At 40.0% G+C, this 22,682-nt stretch overlaps 1 protein-coding gene across 6 annotated transcripts in view; it reads right to left on the bottom strand.

The window, feature by feature from the left end:
• BRAF (B-Raf proto-oncogene, serine/threonine kinase) overlaps positions 1 to 22,682 on the bottom strand; it is a 212,184-nt gene that overhangs the window by 70,013 nt on the left and 119,489 nt on the right. For 5 of the 6 annotated variants that reach the window (XM_051835106.2, XM_051835108.2, XM_017338789.3 and 2 more), the window contains 3 exons: positions 12,235 to 12,383; positions 10,872 to 10,991; positions 4,386 to 4,545 (listed from right to left, as the gene is read on the bottom strand). In XM_051835106.2, coding sequence (XP_051691066.1) covers positions 4,386 to 4,545; positions 10,872 to 10,991; positions 12,235 to 12,383 — 429 coding nt within the window. The remainder of the gene's footprint in view (positions 1 to 4,385; positions 4,546 to 10,871; positions 10,992 to 12,234; positions 12,384 to 22,682) is intronic. The other variant, XM_051835107.2, reaches the window with a different exon arrangement.

Genomic DNA, 22,682 nt, shown 5'->3' with positions numbered 1-22,682 from the left:
ATTTGAGTCTTAATGGCAGCTGGCATCAACTACTGCAGCACTCTGGAAGCCCCTTTTCCCCTTGGTTGTTAACACCACTTCTCTCTCGGGAAGCCCCCTTTCCCCTTGGTTGTTAACACCACTTCTCTCTTAGTTACCTGAAGCCAGACTGGGGGAGAGGAGCAGCTCTGAAGAGACACAGGCAACAACAGGCTCTGCCTGCACCTCAAATACTGTTTTCCAGGGTTGCTCTGTACCTGAGAGTGTCGGCATATATGTGTTGTACATACATATGTATATGTTTATCTCACCCCATGGCTTCAGCGGATAAATATGCTAATTACTTCTCAACCTGGAACACCACTCAAGGTCCTTACATGCAACAGCCATTGGACTTCTAAACCACAAAGTCCCACAGACATCTTAAAGTCAACAAATCAACAAAGAAGCTATGACTCCTTGTTTCCGCAAACTCCATACTTATTCCTTTGGTTATTTCCTGTCTTAGTGACAAGTACCATCCATTCGTCAAAAACTGGGTCTTTAAGCCAGAAGCCTGGGCATTACCTTCTACTTCTCTTCCACCTTTCTCCTCTACTGCTATATAGTACCTGGTTAAATATATGAAATGAAGGCCAGGTTTTAAAACCATTTCAACCATTTATCAGCTCTGTGATCTTGGGTGTATTTCTTAACCTCTGTAAATCGAATATTCTTAACAGTAAAATAAAGATAATGATAGCATTTAACCCATGAGTTTTTATAGGGATTGAACAAGGAAATTTACATGCACATAGTAAGCACTCATGAACAGCAGCTATTTTCAGCAACATTTCTAAGTACTTTATCACTAATTTACAGTCTCCTCTGCTCCCATCCCCCAACCCATGCCACAACTCGAGCTTAAACCTTTATCTACTCCTGCTTAGAATACCCAGATGGGCCGTTGGTGTGGTATAGTGAGTTAAGCCACAACTTACAACACCAGCGTCCCATACTGGAATACAGGGTTGAGCCCTGGCTACTTGGCTTCTAGTCCAGCTCTCTGTTAACGTGCCTGGGACAGCAGTGATGATGGCCTGCCTGATGGTTGGGCCCCTATGACCCATGTAGAGACCAGAATGGAGTTCTAGGCCATGTGGGGGAGGGAACCAGCAGAAGAAAGAACTCGATTCTCTCTCTGTCACTTTGCCTTTCACACAATTGAAACAGAACAAACAAAACCCCCAAGCAAAAGCATGTGAAAGTCACATTAGTGACAGTATGGCTTCTGCGTGTGTTTCCCAATTGACCTATCCTCCACACTACACCAAGATTTTTCCAATTTACAGAACTGACCTGTCATGCTCAAAAAAATTTTTAAGATTTCCCACAACTACGTTAGACACAAAGCCTTTCAATACAGATTTTACCTACCTAGTTTCATCTTCCACTATTTCTCAGTCTTCTCTTGAACCCTAAACTTCTACAACAATTGTTACTTACCATATCCGACGTAAAGGCACTTCCATGCCTTTGCACGTACTGTTTCATTAACACCATTCCTTCCCAATCTCCCTGCCTAGTGTACTTAATAAATTCTTACTCATTCATCTTTTGGTTTGGCTTAATTGTCGTCCCCTCTCTGCTAAATATTCCTAAAGGTAACCATGCAGAATTTATTACTCCCTTCTCTAAATTGTCCATCTTATGGTCATTTAATTCTGTCTGATTTCTTGACTACGCTGTGACTTCCTTGAGGGCAAAGACTGGATACTAATTCATCCTTAATTCCCAACTGCCGAACACACTGTCTAGCCAATAGCAGAGTCAATAGCAAATCTTTTTCGTGGAATAAGTGAGCATGAATGAAAATGCTAAAGAGTATATAGTTTATCTTAGTAACCAATGGGAAATCACTGAGAGTTCTGGAACAAGAGAACAGATAGTGACAGAAATGTTGTGAAGAAATTACTCTAACAAGAACATAGAGAATGAAAATGAAGGACTGGTGGCGTGGCGCAGCGGGCTAAGTCACAGTTTACAACACCAGTATTACCAATCAACAGTGCCAGCTTGAATCCTGGCTGCTTTGCTTCTGACTTAGCTCCTTGCTAATGAACCTGGGAAAAAAAGTGGACAATGGCCCACGTTTTGGGCCCTTGCCACCCATGTGTGGGACCGGAATGAGTTCTGGGTCCTGGCTTCCACTTGGCCCAGTCCCAGCCATTGTGGATGTGGGGAGTAAACCAGCAAATGAATATCTCTCTCTCTTGCAAATAAATAAATAAATCTTAAAAAACAAAAACACAGAGAAATCAGTGGCAGGAAATCTATTTAGGAGATCAATGTAGTAAGTAGTTAAGTGAAGAAATGTGGGCCCAAATATTGGTAGTGACAATTAAGACCCATTTTGAGATGCACATAAAGCAAAGGTGATACTTTATGACTGTTTGGTTATGGAGGAGAATAATAAAAAGCCAAGATTTAAAGATATTTCAAATGTTCAAGCCCAAGAGAATAGTAGTAACAGATAAAAAGGGAAATGGTCTAAATCAAAGTAAATATAACTGTTACAATTTTGGATGTACTGAGAATAGGTTTATCTAAAAATATTTTGATTTCTTACTTCACAGTCTCCTTTTTCCCATTATTTGCCTCTCCTACGTTCTTCCTTTCTATTCAGGTCTAAAGGGAAAGCCCTTATTAGTATAAGGAAAAAGCCACTTAAAATGAACCCCATAAAAATTGAGAAAGTTCCACAGTAAAAAGCACAAAGAAAGTCCGATTTGGGAATTTATCTTGGAAAGCAAAATTTAAAATTTTTTTTAACTACTGTTTTTTTTTTTTTAATTTATTTATTTGGAAGAGTTACACAGAGAGAAAGAGAGAGAGAGGTCTTCTATCCGATGGTTCACTCCCCAATTAGCCACAATGGCTGGAGCTGCACCGATCAGAAACCAGGAGCCAGGAGATTCTTCTGGGTCTCCCACACGGGTGCAGGGGCCCAAGGACTTGGGCCATCTTCTACTGCTTTCCCAAGCCACAGCAGAGAGCTGGATCGGAAGTGGAGCAGCTGGGGCTCGAATCAGTGCCCATATGGGATGCTGGCGCTTCAGGCCAGGGTGTTAACCCACTGTACCACAGCACCAGCCCCAGCAAAATTAAAATTTAAAAAAAATTTTTCTTTTACAATTGATGAAATTTATTCCAACCATATGCTAATTCTTAAACATAGAAGCAAAATTTTTTGGCCATAATGCAAAACTTATGATAGTACAAACTGAAATACTTATATTCATGTTCATCTTTTGCCAATCATAATCATTTTTATAAAAATTTTAAAGGGGGCTAGCATTGTGGCACAGCAGGTTAAGTCTCCTGGGATGTTGGCATCCCACAGGGTAGCCGGTTCAAGACCTGGTTGCTCCGTTTCTGATTCAGCTCCCTGCTAATGTGCCTGGGAAAGCAGCAGAAGATAGCCCAAGTCCTTGGGCCCCTACATCCACGTAAGAGAGCTGGATGAAGCTCCTGGTTCCTGGCTTGGGCCTGGCCCAGCTCCAGCTATTGTGGCCATTTGGGGAATGAACTAGTAGATGGAAGATCTCTCTGTTTTCCTTCCTCTCTTTGTAACTCTTTCAAATAAAATAAGATAAAATCTTTAATTTATGAACTTCCTCAAGGACCTGTATTAACCATCTGACATTTAAACTATTGTGTTCATTTGGAAGGTACAGCAACAGAGAGAGAGAGGGACATACAGAGGCAGAGATCTTCCATCTGCTTGTCTGTTCACCAGATGGCCACAATGGTTTGCACTGGTCCAGACCAAATCCAGGAACCTGGAATTCCATCTGGGTCTCTACATGGGTGGCAGGGGCTCAAGGACTTGTCAATCTTTCCCTGTCTTACTAGGCACATCAGAAGGGAGCTGGACTGGAAGTGAACAGTCAAAACTTGAATTGCTGCTCCAACTGGGACGCCAGCTCTGCAAGCCCAGAGTTAATGTGCCATGCCGCAACGTCAACCCCAAAGCATTTTTTTTATTTGACAGTAGAGTTACAGACAGAGAGACACAGAGAGAAAGGGCTTCCCTCCGTTGGTTCACTCCCCAAAATGGACGCCAGGGTCGGTGCTGCGCCAATCCGAAGCCAGGAGCCAGGTGCCTCCTCCTGGTCTCCCACGCGTGCATTTTCAATAGAAGATAAGACTTACAGAGACGGTGTCATAAGGACAAAAATCAGAGTAACTTATTTATCATTGGTGAAATATTTACAGTGAAGAAGACAGGCTTTTCTGTGGTTCAAAAAATAATCTAGCATTTAAAACAACAGCAATAAATCAAAGGTGGCATTTAATTCTGATGTATATCAGAAAAATAAGGAAATGAACTTGAAATTTTTAGTGCTAGCAATCTGGGTACTTACATCAATATTGACAGGTTCTATTGTGTTAATGTGAACATTAGGCGCTGATGAAGACCGGTCTCGTTGCCCAAACTGATTTCGATGATCTTCATCTGCTGGTCGGAAGGACTGTGGAATCGGAATGGATTTTGAAGGGGACGGACTGGTGAGAATTTGGTGCCTGGAAAAGTCAAGTCATTGAAAGGTAAGGTTCAGAGCGACTACATAAATAATAATATTAAAAAACTACAATGAAAAGATTTTCTGGTTTCTCAAAATCATTAAGTATTGAAAATCCTGCAGTAACAGCTTTAAAAGGTTCTTACTTTAAAAAAACCGACACATACAAACCGCTAAAGCTGTTTTGCTTAAACAGATTTTCCAGTGGCTATCTATAAATAAAAACTGATTGTTATTCAGAGAATTTCAGGCAATCTACAAATAGCTAGAAATTACCTGTGTTTAATCAGCTTGAAGACACAAAATCTGCCATTTTTTCTAACTTTGCCACTTCCTGACATATGAAGCTACTAACATGAAAATTTTATGGCAAGTATGAAGAAATTATAAATAATTTTAAGAATATGTATGAACATTTCTGGACCTGAAAGATTTACCTGTTACTTTATACCAGAGTTGAACGAAAATTCTAAAAAAATCAAAATATCATTTCCAAATTCCGAAGATAACCCTTATAGAATTAATTTCTCTCATATTTTGAATTTTTGGTCATGATTAATTGTTGATACCAGAGACACAGAGAATTATGTTAAACAATAAAGCAAACATTTTAAAAATTGCTTTTTAATCAAACCACCAAAATAGGTCACCTAAAATAGCTGCTGCACATAAATAACAAAGTATAATTTATCATAAGCCCTAAAAGGAACCTGACACTCACAAGAAACATGAAGGTTTTGAAAACAGACTAAGTCTACGCCCTCCAGACAGGGTACTGCAGGAGGCGAAGCATCACGTGGTAAATGAGGCACAGTCAGCGGGCAGGCACTGCACTCTGCCAGGACCTGTGCATGAGCTGGAGCCAACAAGCTCTCTCTGCCTACTGGTTATCCTTCTACCTCACTGCATGAAAGCTCTCGAATCAGCACTGCCTACTGTACTAACACCCGGACAGAATGACAGTGTTGAGGGAATAAAGAACATTTGTTAAGAGAAAAGAGTGGGGCCAGTGCCGTGGCATAGAAGGCAGGGCCGCTCCCTGCAGTGCTGGCATCCTGTATGTGTGCAGGCTCATGTCCAGCTGTTCCAGTTCCGTTCCAGCTCCCTGCAATGTGTCTGGGAAGGTAGTGGAAGATGGCCCAAATCTACAGGCCTCTGCCACCCATGTGGGAGACCTGGAGGAAGCTTCTGACTATTGGTTTTGGCCTGGACCAGCCACAGCCATTGTGGCCATTTGGGGAGGAAACCAGTGGGTGGAATCTCTCTATCTCTACTTTTCAAATAAATAATAAATCTTTTTTTTTTTTTTTTTTGACAGGCAGAGTGGACAGTGAGAGAGAGAGACAGAGAGAAAGGTCTTCCTTTTGCCATTGGTTCACTCCCCTAATGGCCGCTACGGCCGGCACTGCACCGATTTGAAGGCAGGAGCCAGGTGCTTCCTCCTGGTCTCCCACACGGGTGCAGGGCCCAAGCACTTGGGCCATCCTCCACTGCACTCCCGGGCCATAGCAGAGAGCTGGACTGGAAGAGGAGCAACCGGGACAGAATCCGGCGCCCCAACTGGGACTAGAACCCGGGGTGCTGGTGCCGCAGGTGGAGGATTAGCCTATTGAGCCATGGTGCCGGCCAATAATAAATCTTTAAAAAAATAAAAAAAGAGGAAAGGGTCTGGAGAGAAATGGGAAGAAAATATAGCAAGAAAAATAACGGATAAGTTTGAAGAGCAGAGAAAGCTCAGCAGTGACAAAGCTTCTGAAGAAGTATGCCGACAGAGTCTGCACCACGACTGTTTACTGGTCCTGCTTCCTTCAAGCTCATTACTAATGACAGAGAAAACCTGACTTTGGGGCTGGTGCTGCGGTGCAGTGGGTTAACGCCCTGGCCTGAAGTGCCGGCATCCCATATGGGCGCTGGTTCGAGTCTCAGCTGCTCCTCTTCCAATCCAACTCTCTGCTATGGCCTGGGATAGCAGCAGAAGATGGCCCAACTCCTTGGGGCCCTGCACCCACGTGGGATACATGGAAGAAGCTCCTGGCTCCTGGCTTCAGATTGGCACAGCTCCAGCCATTGTGGCCATCTGGGGAGTGAACCAGTGGATGGAAGACCTCTCTCTCTATCTCTAACTCTCTCTGTAACTCTTTCAAATAAATAAAAATAAATCTTAAAAAAAGAAAAAAAGAGAAAGTTTGACTTTATGTGTTCATTTTAACTAAATGAATCCCGTTAGAACTGAAATACAAATAATAAAAAAAAAATTGGTACTGGTAAAATGATGGTTTTAGGTTAAGACTGATGGAACTGGACTTTAGAAAAGTTAGCATGTTCACTGGTATCCTTTTTATTCTTTCCAGTTATTGAGAAAGTTTAGAGTGTGACTCTGCTGTCTTTCTTTTTGCTTTAGGCTGCCAAATATACACCCCTTGCTAAGGAATTTGGGATGAGGGGAAAGGCTGGAAACATCACATTAAGTTAAGGAAACAGTTTGGAAGGTGCACTCAGTAGCAAGCACGCAGTGACGAGCAGTCCCTTGACCTAGAGCGCCTGGGCTACATGCTGCCCCAGCCCGATTCCAACGTCCTGCTCCTGCAGACTCTGGGAGGGAGCGCTGACAGCTTAAATGACTGGATCAACACCCGAGGTGGAGACCCAGACTGAGTTCCATGGTCCTGGCTTTGATGCTGGCACAATCCAGGCCGTTGTGGGCATTGTTGTGGGGAGTGAATCAGTTGGTAAGAGTAACCAAGTATCCCCTTGCTTTCTCTGTGTGCATCTCTCAAAACAAAACAAACAAAACATTATTCACAGTCTGATTTAAAGTTTCAAAGCAACAGCATTTTAAGCCAGGACTTAAAATTGGAAAATGCCTGAATTAACTAGAATGATATGGGATATTCTAATTAATAATTGATCTGATATAAGTAGAAGTGACAGTTATTTCAAGAACTAAGACTATGACAGAAACATATAGTGGATAATCAATCATAAATAAGTTCACAAAGGATGTTGGTCAAGAAGCAAGGAAAAAATCTGATAAATTACATTATCATATCTAAAGAAAAGAAGATGTATATTAAAAATGAAGATATTTGCTTATAACAAAAAAATAAGAGAGACTAAATTTGGCAGTTGATATCTTCTACTACTTGTGGAGTGAGTCAACTTGTCTAGCCTTGAGGGTAAATATTCATTACTCTAGAACACAGAGTATTATACTGCGTATATATTCTGATATATTAAAAATCTGAATCATGTCTTACTTCCATGCTTAACAAAAATAGTCTTCTGATTATAGTTTGGTCTCCCATAAATACTTTCCAAAAGAGTAGCAGTAATACTCAACACAAGAAGAACACTGATCTATACAATAGGTATACTTCCCAATAAAATGAATTATCTGGTGATTCTGATTCATGGAAACCAGAAGATTCCTAATTCTCATCATTTCTGGAGAACGAAAAGGCTGAGTTTCTATACTGGGAAATCTTTACATACACCAAATAATCTATACCCTATGACGTTATTTGGCAGTCAGCAAACTGGCTTTCTCCTCATGATACCTTTATCTATCCAGTGGCAAACCTCTTGCAAGCAGTATTAAATTAAATATGAAAAGAATCTTAATTCCAACACCCTTAGCAAATTTTTAGTTTAGATCTCATTTTTAGTTTAGATTATTCTGAAGTTTTGACACAAAGCAACTCTTCAGTGATGTATAAATTTTCAGTGTTGACTGTTATAATTTTATACGTTCTACAGCATTTTGCAAAAGTGGAACAGCAGGTAACCTCTCACTTTGTATTGGAACTGGGCAGTGTACTACTTCTCCAATATTTCTTGGCTGCATCCATTTTTCTACTCATTTCATTCCTATTTTAAATATTGCCAGGATTAGTAACACAGGCAAACTTGTTTTAGTACTGATCAATACTGGCGTCGATCTTTACAGAGGAAGCCACACACACCTGACATAAAAGCATCAGGAACATGACTTACAGAGAAGTTTTAAAATCTTATCATTTTCTCAAGCCCAACATCTACTTCAGTTAAGTTATGAATATAATATACTCATGGCAGAGGCAAATGTTTCTTAATTTTAAGACAGCATTCCTTTACTGGAAGGCAAATGTCCTAGATCATTCCCATTATAAACTTTCAGAGAGGTCAAGCTAATTTCATTATGGTGTTCCGGAACTCTGCTCACAGAACTGGGACATGCTATTAAAAAAGCATAGTGATCCACAGAATCTGTCAGGAGAAAGCGTCACAGCCAAAGGATTAGTTAAAAACTCAAAGAAACAATAAACATTTTTATTTGGTCATTTAAAAAACACACAGCTGCACACAAATAATGACAAAACCAGCAGAACTAGATGACTTTACCAGAATGGGTAACTGTTGCAACCTGACAAAAAAGAACACAGTGACCACAATTTCCAGAGTTCCCAATTGGTAAAGGAAGCCATTCCTTAATACAAAATTCTTCTGCTAAATTTTCTAACCTATGATACTGCCAGAAACATTGGATTCATAAAAATTATCAGGTCTAATGGAAGTGCCAAGTTATAAATGTGTTTTGAATATTCTAGAGCAGAATGTTCTATGAGAACATTCTTCTTGAACCATATACTTCTAGACATAGCATAAATAATGCTGCTTTAAATCCAATAAGGAAACAGTAAACAGACCTGTTATAAAACAAACAAACAAGTTTCCAAGCAAACTAATGCCTGATTAACTCAGTTTATCATGTCTTTTTTTTTCCTTCCACTATTTGGCTTAAGTATATGATGCCATTGCACTGTTTTAAAAGTTATTTCTCAGGAACTGGTGCTGTAGTGTGGCACACTGGCATCCCATATGGATGCTGGTTCAAGTCCTGGCTGCTCTACTTCCAATCCAGTCCCCTGCCAATGTGCCTGGGAAAGCTGTGGAGGATGGCCTAAGTGCTTGGGCCCCTTCACCCATGTGGGAGACCCAGAAGAAACTGCTGGCTCCTGGCTTCAAATTGGACCAGCTCCAGCTGTTGCGGCCATCTGGGGAGTGAGTCATTCGATGGAAGATCTCTCTCTGCTTCGCCTCCCTCCCTCTCTCTCTGTAACTCTGCCTTTCAAACAAAATAAAGGCCGGCGCCGCGGCTCACTAGGCTAATCCTCCGCCTAGCGGCGCCGGCACACCGGGTTCTAGTCCTGGTTGGGGCGCCGGATTCTGTCCCGGTTGCCCCTCTTCCAGGCCAGCTCTCTGCTGTGGCCAGGGAGTGCAGTGGAGGATGGCCCAGGTGCTTGGGCCCTGCACCCCATGGGAGACCAGGAAAAGCACCTGGCTCCTGGCTCCTGCCATCGGATCAGCGCGGCGCGCCGGCTGCAGCGCGCCGGCCGCGGCGGCCATTGGAGGGTGAACCAACGGCAAAGGAAGACCTTTCTCTCTGTCTCTCTCTCTCACTGTCCACTCTGCCTGTTAAAAAAAATAAAAGTAAAAAAAAAAATAAAAAAAAATAATTCAAATAAAATAAATAAATCTTTAAAAAAAGGTCATTTCTTAACATTCCTCACAACTGATTAGCAATACTATTATTTATTTTACACTTTAAGTATCCATGCTTTCTCCACACTGCCTCCACTCCAGTGCAAGCTTTCACTGTCTCTCAGGTTGACCGTCTTCTTCCTAGATTTCTCTTTCTTTCTTTAAAGATTTTTTATCATGTTAGAAATCCGTTTGAAAACTTTTAATTCTTTTCTCTCGTGTCAAATCTGAATTCCAGCTTTACTTTCGACACCTTCCATAATCTGATCTTATGCATATTACTTCTCAACTTAGACAAGCATTTCTTCCCTGACCCTACCATCCTCACGCCCATTTACGCTGTTTCTCCACGTCCCTAACACCAAGGCTTTTCTTTATGGCCCCGTTCAAATCTTCCTTCTTCACTAATTTTTCCTAAACACTTCCTCTCACTATTCTTTCTCCCATACACATGAAAACATTTATGTCCTATAACATAATTTAATATACTCCATCATATATTGTAGACTTTAATTATATACTATTCTAAGTTTACTATTGTGTTGATGACACTTTTATAAATAGAAGATGAATATAAGACAAGGATTCAAAACTATCTGTAGCTTGAATTTTTTCAGGACTAGTCCTGAAATAGTCTATGTCAGCTTTAATCTCATTTTATCTGTACCAAATGCACATAAATCTCTGAGCAAATAAGCTATTAAAAATTCGTTTGACAATTCAAATGTTAGATAGGTCTAAGGTTAACCAAAAGATTCACAAGGAAGCAGTGGAAGAGCATGTCTGAACAGCAGCAGTCTGTCATACCCAATAGAGTCTGAGGGAGGTGCGGAAGGCGATGACCCAGATGTGAGGGCAGTCTCTGCTAAGGAGGCCTCCTCCTGTGGTACTGGGTGGTGTTCAAAGAACTTGGAGACAAACAGCAAACTGTGAGGCAAAAACAAAACAAAACAAAACAAACCTAACTTGTGCAAAACCCAGAAGCTTCATATATCAGAATATACAGTTAAGGGAAAAATCTGGGATCAAATTCCATCTTCAGAAATAACAGTTAAATCAACAGTTGTATTTTTGTTTAAAAGTTTTTTTTTTTAATATAAATAGTACATGCAAAGGTAAGCTCAGATCTGAAAGAAAATTTTTCCATTTAGAAAGTTTCCACATATTAGAGTAAGCAAAATTATGCTTTATGATTAAGGAATTAAAAGAAAAAGTATCTACTGCTAAATTAGATCACAGAATTATAATTTAACACATAGAACTAAATTTTGTTTCTGCAAGTGATCAAGAAAAGCAGTAAAGATCTTGAAAGCAGCAGCAACATGACACAAAGGAGATTAAAATGGACTCAGTTGGGGAAGGCACTGTAGCACACATGCTTGCACCCCATACTGGAGTGGGATTGAGTCCTGCCTCCACCTCCAATCCAGCTCTCTGCAGCTGCACCTGGGAACAGCAGCGGATGACGGCTCAAGCACTTGGTTTCCTGCCACTCATGTAGGAGTTGTTGGCTCAGCTACAGTAGTCATATGGGTAGTGAACCGGTAGACAGAAAATCTTTCTGTCATTCTGCCTTTCAAATAAATAAATACTTCCAAAAAAGGGACTCCGTTGAATGCATTAGAAAGACTCTGACATAAAGCAAAGAGAAATTTTAGAAAGAGATATACTAAGTACAAAGATCTGATATCTACTCAAATAAAACTGGGCCAAGGGAGTTGAAGGGAAGAGATGTGGGGGAGAAAGATGGGGAAAGCAGAGAAGTTGAGGGAGGGGAGGGAGGAAGTGGGGGAGAGGTGCAGAGAATAATGGAAAATTCAAACAGAATTTACTAAATAGAGGACAGAAGCATATTTGTGTTCCAAAAATATAATGACTAACTTAATCTCTTTCCTTTGAAAAGCTATCCCAAAGTGATTTCTCTGGGTTAATGGTGTTTATTATAAAAGGGTCTTATAAATGTAAGTTACATATATAGCTGAACTAGAATCATAATTGGGGAGAGAAGTGCTAACTATTCTATCTATTTCTTACTAACCACACTTAAATTCCTTGTACAACTGCCCTGAATAGAAAACTCCTCACAGACTGTAAGACATACTCGTTTCAAATTAGAGAAATCTAGAAGCAAAACTGTATTCAGAAGAGAGATTTTTGAGGGATTACTTACTCAAGTTGGTCATAATTAACACACATCAGTGGAACTTCCGTACTACAACGCTGGTGAAATTTGTAGCCACATGTTTGACAGCGGAAACCCTGGAAAAGCAGCTTTCTACAGAAGTCACAAAATGCTAAGGTGAAAAAAGTTTTCCGTACCTGCAAAATGAAAAATCACAGGAGATTTCAGAAAGGTGCAAGAATCCTTTTAGAGGTCATATTTATTCTGTCTAAAAGAATATGTTTTAGTATAGTTATATCATGAAATCACATATTAAAACACTAAAATGAAAACAAGGGGTGTCAATATAGGTAAATCACATATATTTACTCATATCTCAAAAATCCAACTTAAAACCTCCCAAGTCAGGAGAACGAGAAGCAAATAACAGACTAGCAGCTGATCTCAAGCTTGACAACATAAAAGTAGACAGCAAATAGAAAGAGGGAGTCGAGGCAAAAAGGAAGAAGAACATTCTTTAATTATCATACAAACAAGGGAGTTAAGGGATACTGAATGATGCTGCTGGAAAGGGACACAGACATATTTACATTCATTAAAATCACAAAGGTTTCCGATAGAAGAACCAAAATAAATAAATAAGTAAATAAATACACGGGGGGGGGGGGAGGAGGAAGAAGAAGGGTTACAATGCAACTAACAAACTAATTCCATAAGTACTCAGGAATCAGGAGATGATGCTTAAATTTGATAAAACAATAAACTGTGGCTAAAAGATATTATTTTGTAAAATGAAATAAGCACCAAAAGAGTGTGAAACAGAAGCCATTAATAATTAAAAATGATATCCTTTTAGGGGTTGGCAGGAGGGAGGGGAATTTAAATGTACTTTATAAAATAGTAGACAGTTAAAGACCCCTGTTCACTCTATGACAATGTAGGTGAACTTAGAGCGCATGGGATGACAGAGTATTTTTCACTTTAAGCTCCACTGCAATAGTTTTAAAACTATACAGGGGCTGGTGCTGTGGCATAGCAGGTAAAGCTGCAGCCTGCAGTGCTGGCATCCCCATATGGCCACTGGTTCAAGTCCTGGCTGCTCCACTTCCGATGCAGCTCCCTGATATGTCCTTGGGTCCCTGCATCTGTGTGGGAGACCCAGAAGAAGCTCCTGCCTCCTGGCTTTGGATCAGCATAGCTCCAAGTGAACCAGTGGATAGAGGACTTCTCTCTCTCTCTCTTTCTGTTTCTACCTCTCTCTGTAACTCGTTCAAATAAATAAAATAAATCTTAAAAACAAAACAAAACAAAACAAAACACTCACGAAACTATACATAGTACTACCTGGGTAAAAATGAAGAAGAATTATTTACAAAAGATAAAACTAGTATGTAATTATATGTAAATCAGAACAATCCTACCAATGAGGATAAAGGAGAGGAAAAAGAGATAGTTGTTACCTTTAGCAAATTATCAATTTATTAGAGGATTAGAAATTTAAAAGACAACTTGTAAGAATTCCATGTCAAAAAGGTAAATGAGATATAACATAGAGTCACATAAATAGAACTGTGGTTTAGAAGAATCTATCCTAGAAAAGCCAGAAATGGTTTAAAATGTATTTGTTTTGTGCAAATAGTATACAGAAAATATAAGAAGGAAAAACTAATACAAAATGCTAACAATGTTTCTTTGAGGGTGGTTAGAGTATAAGTGACTTCTATTTCATTCTTTGGTCTTTGACGTATATCCTCAACTCACCTTAGTTTTTCAAAGTTTTGATTACAAATAATAGTAAAACACATACATTTCAGGGGCCAGTGCTGTGGTATAGCAGGTAAAGCTGTCCCCTGCAATTTGAGTCCTGGCTGCTCTACTTCTGACCCAGCTCCCTGCTAATGTGCCTGAGAAAGCAGTGGAAGATGCCCAAGTCCTTGGGCCCCTGCACCATGTGGGAGACCCGGAAGCTCTGGGCTCTTGGCTCTGCCTGGCCCAGCCTCAGCAATTGTGGCCATCTGGGGAGTGAACCAGCAGATGGAAAATCTCTGTCTCTGTAGCTCTGCCTTTCAAATAAATAAATAAATCTAAAACAAATGTCTTTTACATTATGACTCAATATAAACCTGTATTCATAAAGCAATATCTAACCCCTCTCTCTCTCTCTTACATACACACACACACACACACACACACACACGTATTTTCTCATAGAATTTCTAATCTATTATGTGAAATGGGTCTTCAAAATGTTCATTGAAAATATTATATTTTTGCACCGAAATAGACATCTTTTAACTACATTTTCTACAGACTTTTTGAATACTCTCAACATTAATCTCAACATCAAAACTGTTTCCAATAAACATGCATTTAACAGAATAACAGTTTTGAAAAACAGTTTATTAAGCAAATTATATCCCAACATATAGTCCATACAGACTTTTTGAGAATATTTAACTACTTTTAAAAGTGGCCTGCTTTTCTTTATATTTTTTCCTGTGTATCACTTCCCAGAGGATGCAAAAAAGGCAAAAAGCTTGTTCCTAGTTCTGTGCCTTTTCCATTTGTCTCAGGATATATGAAAAATGAAAAAAGTCATCCTTAAAAACTATTAAAGTGGCCAATATTTACCCAACCAAGCATCTTTTATGCTGAGCAGACTCTGAGGAAAAAAGAACGTAAAAAAGCATCCAGTGTTTCCAGAAGTCACCAGCACATTTAGTTCTGTTTCTTTTTGCCCATCAGGCATTATTTTCAGTCACATGATAATATGCTCAGTTTCATAAAGTCCTCAATTTCTATTCCTTCATTAAACTACTCAACTGCAGTCTTTCTGATGTTGGTTTAAATGTTAGAACTGTGTAACTGGTTGCTTGTGTATGTAAAGAAGAGAAAAAGAGACAAGGAAAAGGGGGATGAGAGAGGAGGAAAAAGAGTAAAACCTATGTGGTAGAAAAGATATGGACATGCATTTGAGTATAAATTTTAAGTGACATATTGTACATTTGTTAAACATATCAATAAAGATATGCACACAAGTGAAATATTTCGGTTCACAGTTTGTGCGTGATTAACTTGAGTGTGTACAGGGAAAAGGGAAGGACTAGATAGACAGCATCTTCAAATCTGTTTCCCTGCTACTAACTTCTCCCACTCCCAAATGACTCCTCGGATGTAGGCAAATACTAAAGGATACTAAACACAGCTTCCAGATAGCCAGGAGGTGTAAGAAACACCCCCTAAAGAGACAGCACAACCCAGCAGAGATGTGAAGGAGGAAAATACCTTCTTTCTAAGCAGCACCCAGGCGTTAACCCTTGCCTCTGCATGTCAGTTTTAAAACACTAATCTATTCACACTTATCCCATGCTTACAACCATCCAATTTCTGATTATTTAGAGAAAAGTCTAAATCTTTAACATGGCTTACAAGGATTTTCAAGAGTTAGACTCTACTTATTCTACACATAACTATTGCTGTACTGTAGTAACCACCTCTCCAACCCTGTGTCTCATGTCAAAAGCAAGACCTCTACCCTACACCTTATACAAAAATCAACTAAAAAGGATCAAAGACCTAAATCTATGACCTGATACTGTCAAATAACTATATGAAAACAGAACTACGTAAACATATAACAACATATTGTGGAAACTCTGCTAGATATTAACATACGCAAAGACTTCTTGCAAAAACAAACAAGCAAAAACAAAAAACCAGAAGCACACAGCCAGTAAAAGCCAAAGTGGACATGGGATTACATCAAGTTAAGAAGCTTCTTTCTGCACAGCAAAGGAAATACTCAACAAAATCAAGAGGTAATCAACAGAATAGGAGAAAATATTTGCAAACTATGCACCTGGATTGAAATTCAGGATTTATAAAGAGCTCAAAAAACTCAACAACAAAAGAAAGTAGTTAAGAAATGGGCACAGGACATAGACGGGCATTTTTCAAATGATGAAATACAAACGGCCAACAGAGACATGGAAACATGCTCAGGATCACTAGCCCCCAAGAAAGTGCAAATAAACACCACAATGAAGTGTCACCTCACCCCAGTTAGAATGGCTGTCCTCCAAAACTCAAAAAATAAATGCAGGTAAGGCTATGGAGAAAAAGGTACCCTAATACACTGTTTGTGAGAATGTAAACTAGTACAACCATTACAGAATACAGTATGGAGATCCCTCAGAAAGCTGAAACTAGATCTACCATATGACCCAGGAATCCCACTCCAGGGAATTTATGCAAAGGTAAATTAATCAGTACATGAAAGAATTATCCATACCTCCATGTATACTGCAGCTCAATTCACCATAGCTGAGATGTAGAATCAACCCAGATGCCCATCAACTGATGCCTGGATAAATGAACTGTGGTATATATATATATATCCAATGGACTACTACTACTGAGCCATAAAAAGGAATGAAATCCTGTCTTTTGCAACAAAATGGATGCAAATAAAGACCACTATGCCTAGTGAATCTCCAAAAGACAAATACCATGTTTTCTTATATATTCTAGCTAATACAGAATACAAAGTGTGAGAATGAAACTGACATCTTATCATCTGATTCTTGTTTCAGCCCTCGTCTACACGCATGTGGAACACCGTCTTTCCACTTTTCATTTGTTGTGCATTATGGTTAGTGGTGCATTAAGCCTACGATTATAAAGTAAACAGAAATTATGTTACTGCAAAAATTAAAGGAAAAAAAAGAAGGGAAGCAAAGAGGGGGAATGAGGGAGGGAGAGAGGAAGGGGGGAGTATGGTTATCTTCTTAGGATTGTATCTATGAAATACATGAAATCTGTTCTCTTTATATTAATTAAAAAACCTTCAAAGGAACAATGCTTTCTTGCTGTCTCCTTCTAGAATACAGTCACTTCTTGCTATTTCTTTCCTCATCTATCAGACTTGAGTTTAGTTTTTTTGTTTTTGGAAACACTCTTATCTCCTCTAAGTCAAGTTAGGAGTCTATATGCATATAAAACACTTAAAAAAAAAAACAGATTTACTTATTTGAAAGGCACTCAGAGACAGAGACACACACATAGAGAAAGAGAGAGAGAGCGAGCGAGCGAGCGAGAGCATGCGCACGCACTTCAATCTACTGGTTCAATCCTCAGATGCTTGTGTCTAAGCCAGGCCAAATTCAGGAGCCTGGAATTCTATCTGGATCTTCCATGTGGGTGGCAGAGGCCCAAGTACTCAGAAATCTTCTGCTGGCTTCCAAGGTACATTAGCAGGAGTTGGATCGAAAGCACAGCAGCACGGACCAGGACTGCAATCCAGTATGGTATGAGGTTGCAGCCCAATCCACTGTGCTACTATGCTGGCCCTGCACTTTATACATTCAAAGCAATCAAAAATGTGAGAAAATTTATTAAATTCTGTGTCTCTCTACTGGAATGCAGGGATGCTCTTTGTCTTATTTACTGGCATATCCCTGTGTAGACACAGCATTTGCAAATGGAAGGTTCTCAATAAGAATTTTCTGGCAGGTCTCCAACTATTTCCATACTCGAGAATCTGTAGTATGCTTTCACTACCTTTTCATGACAACGACCCTTAATTTAATACTATTCTCTCATGATTAGCAACCCAGTTCTTCTTTTCTCTCCTCATACCCAATTTCTAGTTGAGAAGAATTTTAAAGAGAGGGGTGGAGATGTGGCCTAGTGGTTAGGAAGCCACTTCAGGTGCCCGCTTCCCATAATGGAGTACCTGGCTTACAAGCCTGCTTTCCACTACTGACTCCCACTTCTTGTTTTTTCCCCCCAGAAACCTTTTATTTAAGATATACAAACTTTCTGCAATTTATAAATACAACTTTAGGAACACAGTGATTCTTCCCATCGCACCTGCCCTCATACCCTTTTTTCCTCTTCTTTCACGTATTCCCACTCATAATTTTTACTAAGATCTATTTTCAATTAACTTTATACATATAAGATTAACTCTATACTGAGTTCAACAAATATTATGGAAAAAAAAAAAAACTGTTCCTCAACAGTTTATTTCTCTTTTCATTTCTTCTACGACCCACTGTTCATTCAGGAGCATGTTGTTCAATCTCCATGTGTTTACATATGTTCTAGAGATTCCTGAGTTGTTGATTTCCAGCTTCCTTCCACTGTGGTCAGAGAAGATACATGGTATGATTTAGATTTTTTTGAATTTGCTGAGACTTACTTTATGGCCTAGCCTGTGTCTATCCTAGAGAAAGTTCCACGCACTGGTGAGAAGAACGTGTATTCTTCAACTGTAGGAGGAAAAGTTCTGTAGATATCTGTTAGGTCCATTTGGTCTATGGTGTCGATGAACTCTGTTGTTTCCTTGCTGATTTTCTGTCTGGTTGATCTGTCCATTGTTGAAAGTGGTGTATGGAAGTCCCCCATTACTACTATATTGGAGTCTAGGTGTCCCTTTAGATCCATTAACATTTTTTTAAATACTCAGGTGCCCTGTAATTAGGTGCATATGCGTTTATAATAGTCACATCTTCCTGCTGAATTGATCCCTTAATCATTACATAGTGCCTTTTTTTTTTTTTTGCCTCTTTAAACAGTTGTTGTGCTAAAGTCTGTTTTGTCTGATATTACAATGGCTACACCAGCTCTTTTTTGGTTTCTGTTAGCATGGAATATATATATATATATATATATATATATATATATATATATTTTTTTTTTTTTGACAGGCAGAGTGGACAGTGAGAAAGAGAGACAGAGAGAAAGGTCTTCCTTTGCCGTTGGTTCACCCTCCAATGGCTGCCATGGCCAGCGCACTGCGCTGATCCAATGGCAGGTGCCAGGTACTTATCCTGGTCTCCCATGGGGTGCAGGGCCCAAGCACTTGGGCCATCCTCCACTGCAGAGAGCTGGCCTGGAAGGGGGGCAACCGGGACACCATCCGGCACCCGACCGGGACTAGAACCCGGTGTGCTGGCGCCGCAAGATGGAGGATTAGCCTAGTGAGCCACAGCGCCAGTCGGAATATCTTTTTCCATCCTTTCACTTTCAATCTTTGTTGGTGAGATTTGTTTCTTGTAGGTAGCAAATAGATGGGTTTTGCTTTTTAATTCATTCAGCCAATCTGTAGCTTTTAACTGAAGAGTTGAGGCCGTTTATATTCAAGGTGACTGTTGATAAGTAACAACTTTGCCCTGCCATTTTTCCATTAATATTCCTATTGTTTACTTTGGATTTCCTTTGTACTTTTACTGGGGGATTTTCTGCCTTCACCTTCTTTCGTAGTGATGACCATGTTTCTGTGTTTCTGTGTGTAGCACCTCCTTAAGCATCTTCTGCAGGGGTGGATGAGTAGTGACAAATTCTTTCAATTTCTGTTTGTTATGGAAAGTCTTTATTTCACCTTTATTAATAAATGAAAGCTTTGCAGGGTATAGTATTCTGGGTTGACAGTTTTCTTCTCTTAAGACTTGGAATATACCTCACCATTCTCTCATAGCTTGCAGGGTTTCTGATGAGAAGTCCGCAGTGAGTCTAACGGGAGATCCTCTGGAAGCAATCTGGCATTTCTCTCAAGCACATTCTAGAATCTTCTCTTTATGTTTTACTGTGGTGAGTCTGGCTACAATGTGTTGTGGTGAAGATCTTTTCTAGTCATGTCTATTAGAGTTCTATGTGCTTCCTGCACTTGGATGCCCCTTTCTTTTTCCAAATTAGGGAAGTTTTCTGTCATTATTTCACTAAAAAGGTCTTCTAATCCAGTCTTTCCATGCCTTCAGGAACTCCTAAGACCTGTATGTTGGGTTGTTTGATAGTATCCCCTAAATCTCCAACTTTTTTTCAGTTTAATAATTTCTTCTTCTTCTTCTTCTTTTTTTTTTTTTTTTTTGGTCTGACTGTAAAGTTTCCAGATATTTGTCTTCTAACTCAAGGTATCTTTTCTTTTGCTTCACTGAGTCTGTTGTTAAGGCTTTCTACCACACTTTTAATTTGATTTATTGAATTCTTCATTTGCAGTATTTCATTTTGATTTCTTTTTAAAATATCAATTTTGTGGGAAAAATTGTCAACCACGTCATATATGGATTTCTTTAATCTGTGGATTTGCTTCTGGTTACTTCTAAGTAATCTTACGATCAATTTTTTGAACTCTGTTTCCAGCACTTATTCAATCTCTTCATCTTCACGTTCTAGTGTTGAAGTGCTGTTGTGTTCCTTTGGGGGTGTCATGCTGTCTTCCTTATTTTTGTTTCTTGAATTGCTGCATTTACTTTTAGGTATTTGTGGAGATCCCTGTCCCCCACCCACCATGGCTTAGATCTTTGATCTTTGACTATGCCTCTGTGGCTCAGTGGAGTGTCTGTTCTTTCAATGAATACCCAGAGGCATATGTTGGGCGTGGCCAGGGAGCTCTGCTCAATGCTCCAGGGTGAGGGAGTGTCCAAGGTGACACTCAAGTTGGTGTGGTAATTTTTTTTTTTTTAATCAGTGGGGAAGTTTAAGATGCTCTGCTGGCTTAGTCTTACGTTCACTTCCTCTCTTCCAAGGAGACCAATGCCTGGGCAGTAGCCCCAGAAGGTACAATTTTCACCCGTGCCGCCACAAGAACCACCCAAAGGATCTGCGCGGTCCTTGGTGTGAGCATGGATCTCACAGCAATGACCCTCATCAGGGAATCAGAGTGTACCGAGTGTGTGGAGCCACCCACAGTGACTGCCCAAAGACCCATCCACACCCTGCAGCCTCACACACAACCAGTTTCCTCTGCAGTTTCCTCCCTTACTTTTCCCTCTTGCTTCCTGTTAATGCAGACCCTGGGAGGCAGCAGGAATGGCTCAAGTAGTTGAGTTCCTGTCACCCATGTCGGGGACGTGGACTGAATTCTGAGCTTCTTCAGTCTGGCCCAGGCTCTGACCACTGAAGGCATTTGAGGAGTGAACCAATGGATAGTAGCTCTCTCTGATTCTTTGCCTCTCCGATAAATAAATAGAAAGAAAAATACTAGTAATCACTATGAAATGTAAGCTTAATTATTTCTGGATTTTTAAGAACTCAAATAAAATCCCCAAGATTTATCCAGTCAAACTTCTCCAAAGTAAAATAAAAATGAATAGTAACAAACTTCACAGCCTGTCATTACACAACTATCTGCTCCACAATAAATTTGATTGACATTAGGTATAGCTTACACTAGTTCAATAGATACCTTACTTACAGAGCACAAATCTGACTTCATGGCTCACCACTAATGGAGCCCTGAAAACAGAAACGCCCGAGGAATTCATCTCAATTGTCTGCCTAAGGGCCCAGCTGGATTCATTATCAAAGTGTATGGAAAGCATGGCAATAACTATCTATATAGAAAAAAATGTAAAAAAATAGGAAATACATTCCTGCGTTATAAATCATTCCAATCCTAGGTTTTGTCTGTTTTCAGGGACAGAGAAAGAGAAGCGGGTGTACAGCTTACTGGTTAAGAGGCCAGTTGAGAAGCCTCCTTCCCACCTTGGAGTACCTGGGTTCAGTGACTGTCTCGACCTCACAACTCCAGCTTACTGCTAATGCAGACCCTGGGAGGGAGGCTCTGGGATCTGTACTCTTATCTCTAAAGTGGAAATACCTCAGGTCCAGGTTGCAGGCTTGTGACACTTAGCTTACGCTATATTTTAGCAAAAGCAAAAACCAGACAAAGGGGGTTGGTACTGTGACGTAGTGGGTAAAGCCACCACCTGTAGTGCCAACATCCCAAATGGATGATGGCCTGGGAAAGCAGCAGAAGACTGCCCAAGTGCTTGGGCCCCTGCACCTATGTGGGAGAAGATCCTGTTCCTGACTTGAGATTGGTCCAGTTCTAGCCTTTGTGGCCATTTGGGGGTCTAAGACAATGGATGGAAGATTTTGCTGTCTCTTCCTTTCTCTCTCTTTGTGTAACTCTTTCAAATAAATACATAAATCTTCAAAAAAAAAAAAAAACTAGACAAAGGAAGAAGCCTTGAGAACAGTTTAATATCCAGCTACACTACTTACATTACATTCTTCAGAAACATTTATAGAAGTATGTCAAGATTTTACAAGATTGTTTAGCTCTGTTCCTTTTAAAAATACAAAAACTTGAATGTCTATTGACAGAGGAAAGATTAAATACACCAAACGCCTACTCCTATGGATTATCATGAAATCATTACAAGAAAAAAGCCAGGTGTACTAAGACAGAAAGATGTCCATGCCAGCCTATTAAATTAAACAAGAAACATTCAGACTATCCACCACAGGACTCTAGATTAGTTTTTTTCTTTCTGACAGGCAGAGTTAGACAGTGAGAGAGAGCGAGTGAGAGAGAGAGAGAGAAAGGTCTTCCTTTTCTGTTGGTTCACCCCTAAATAGCCAGGAGCCAGGTGCTTATCCTGGTCTCCCATGTGGGTGCAGAGGCCCAAGCACTTGGGCCATCCTCCACTGCCTTCCTGGGCCACAGCAGAGAGCTGGACTGGAAGAGGAGCAACCGGGACAGGACCAGC

Source organism: Oryctolagus cuniculus, chromosome 3 (genome assembly GCF_964237555.1).
Source record: "Oryctolagus cuniculus chromosome 3, mOryCun1.1, whole genome shotgun sequence".
Taxonomy (NCBI): domain Eukaryota; kingdom Metazoa; phylum Chordata; class Mammalia; order Lagomorpha; family Leporidae; genus Oryctolagus; species Oryctolagus cuniculus.
Note: the sequence above shows the minus strand (reverse complement) of the source record. Positions and strands in the feature narration are given on the sequence as shown.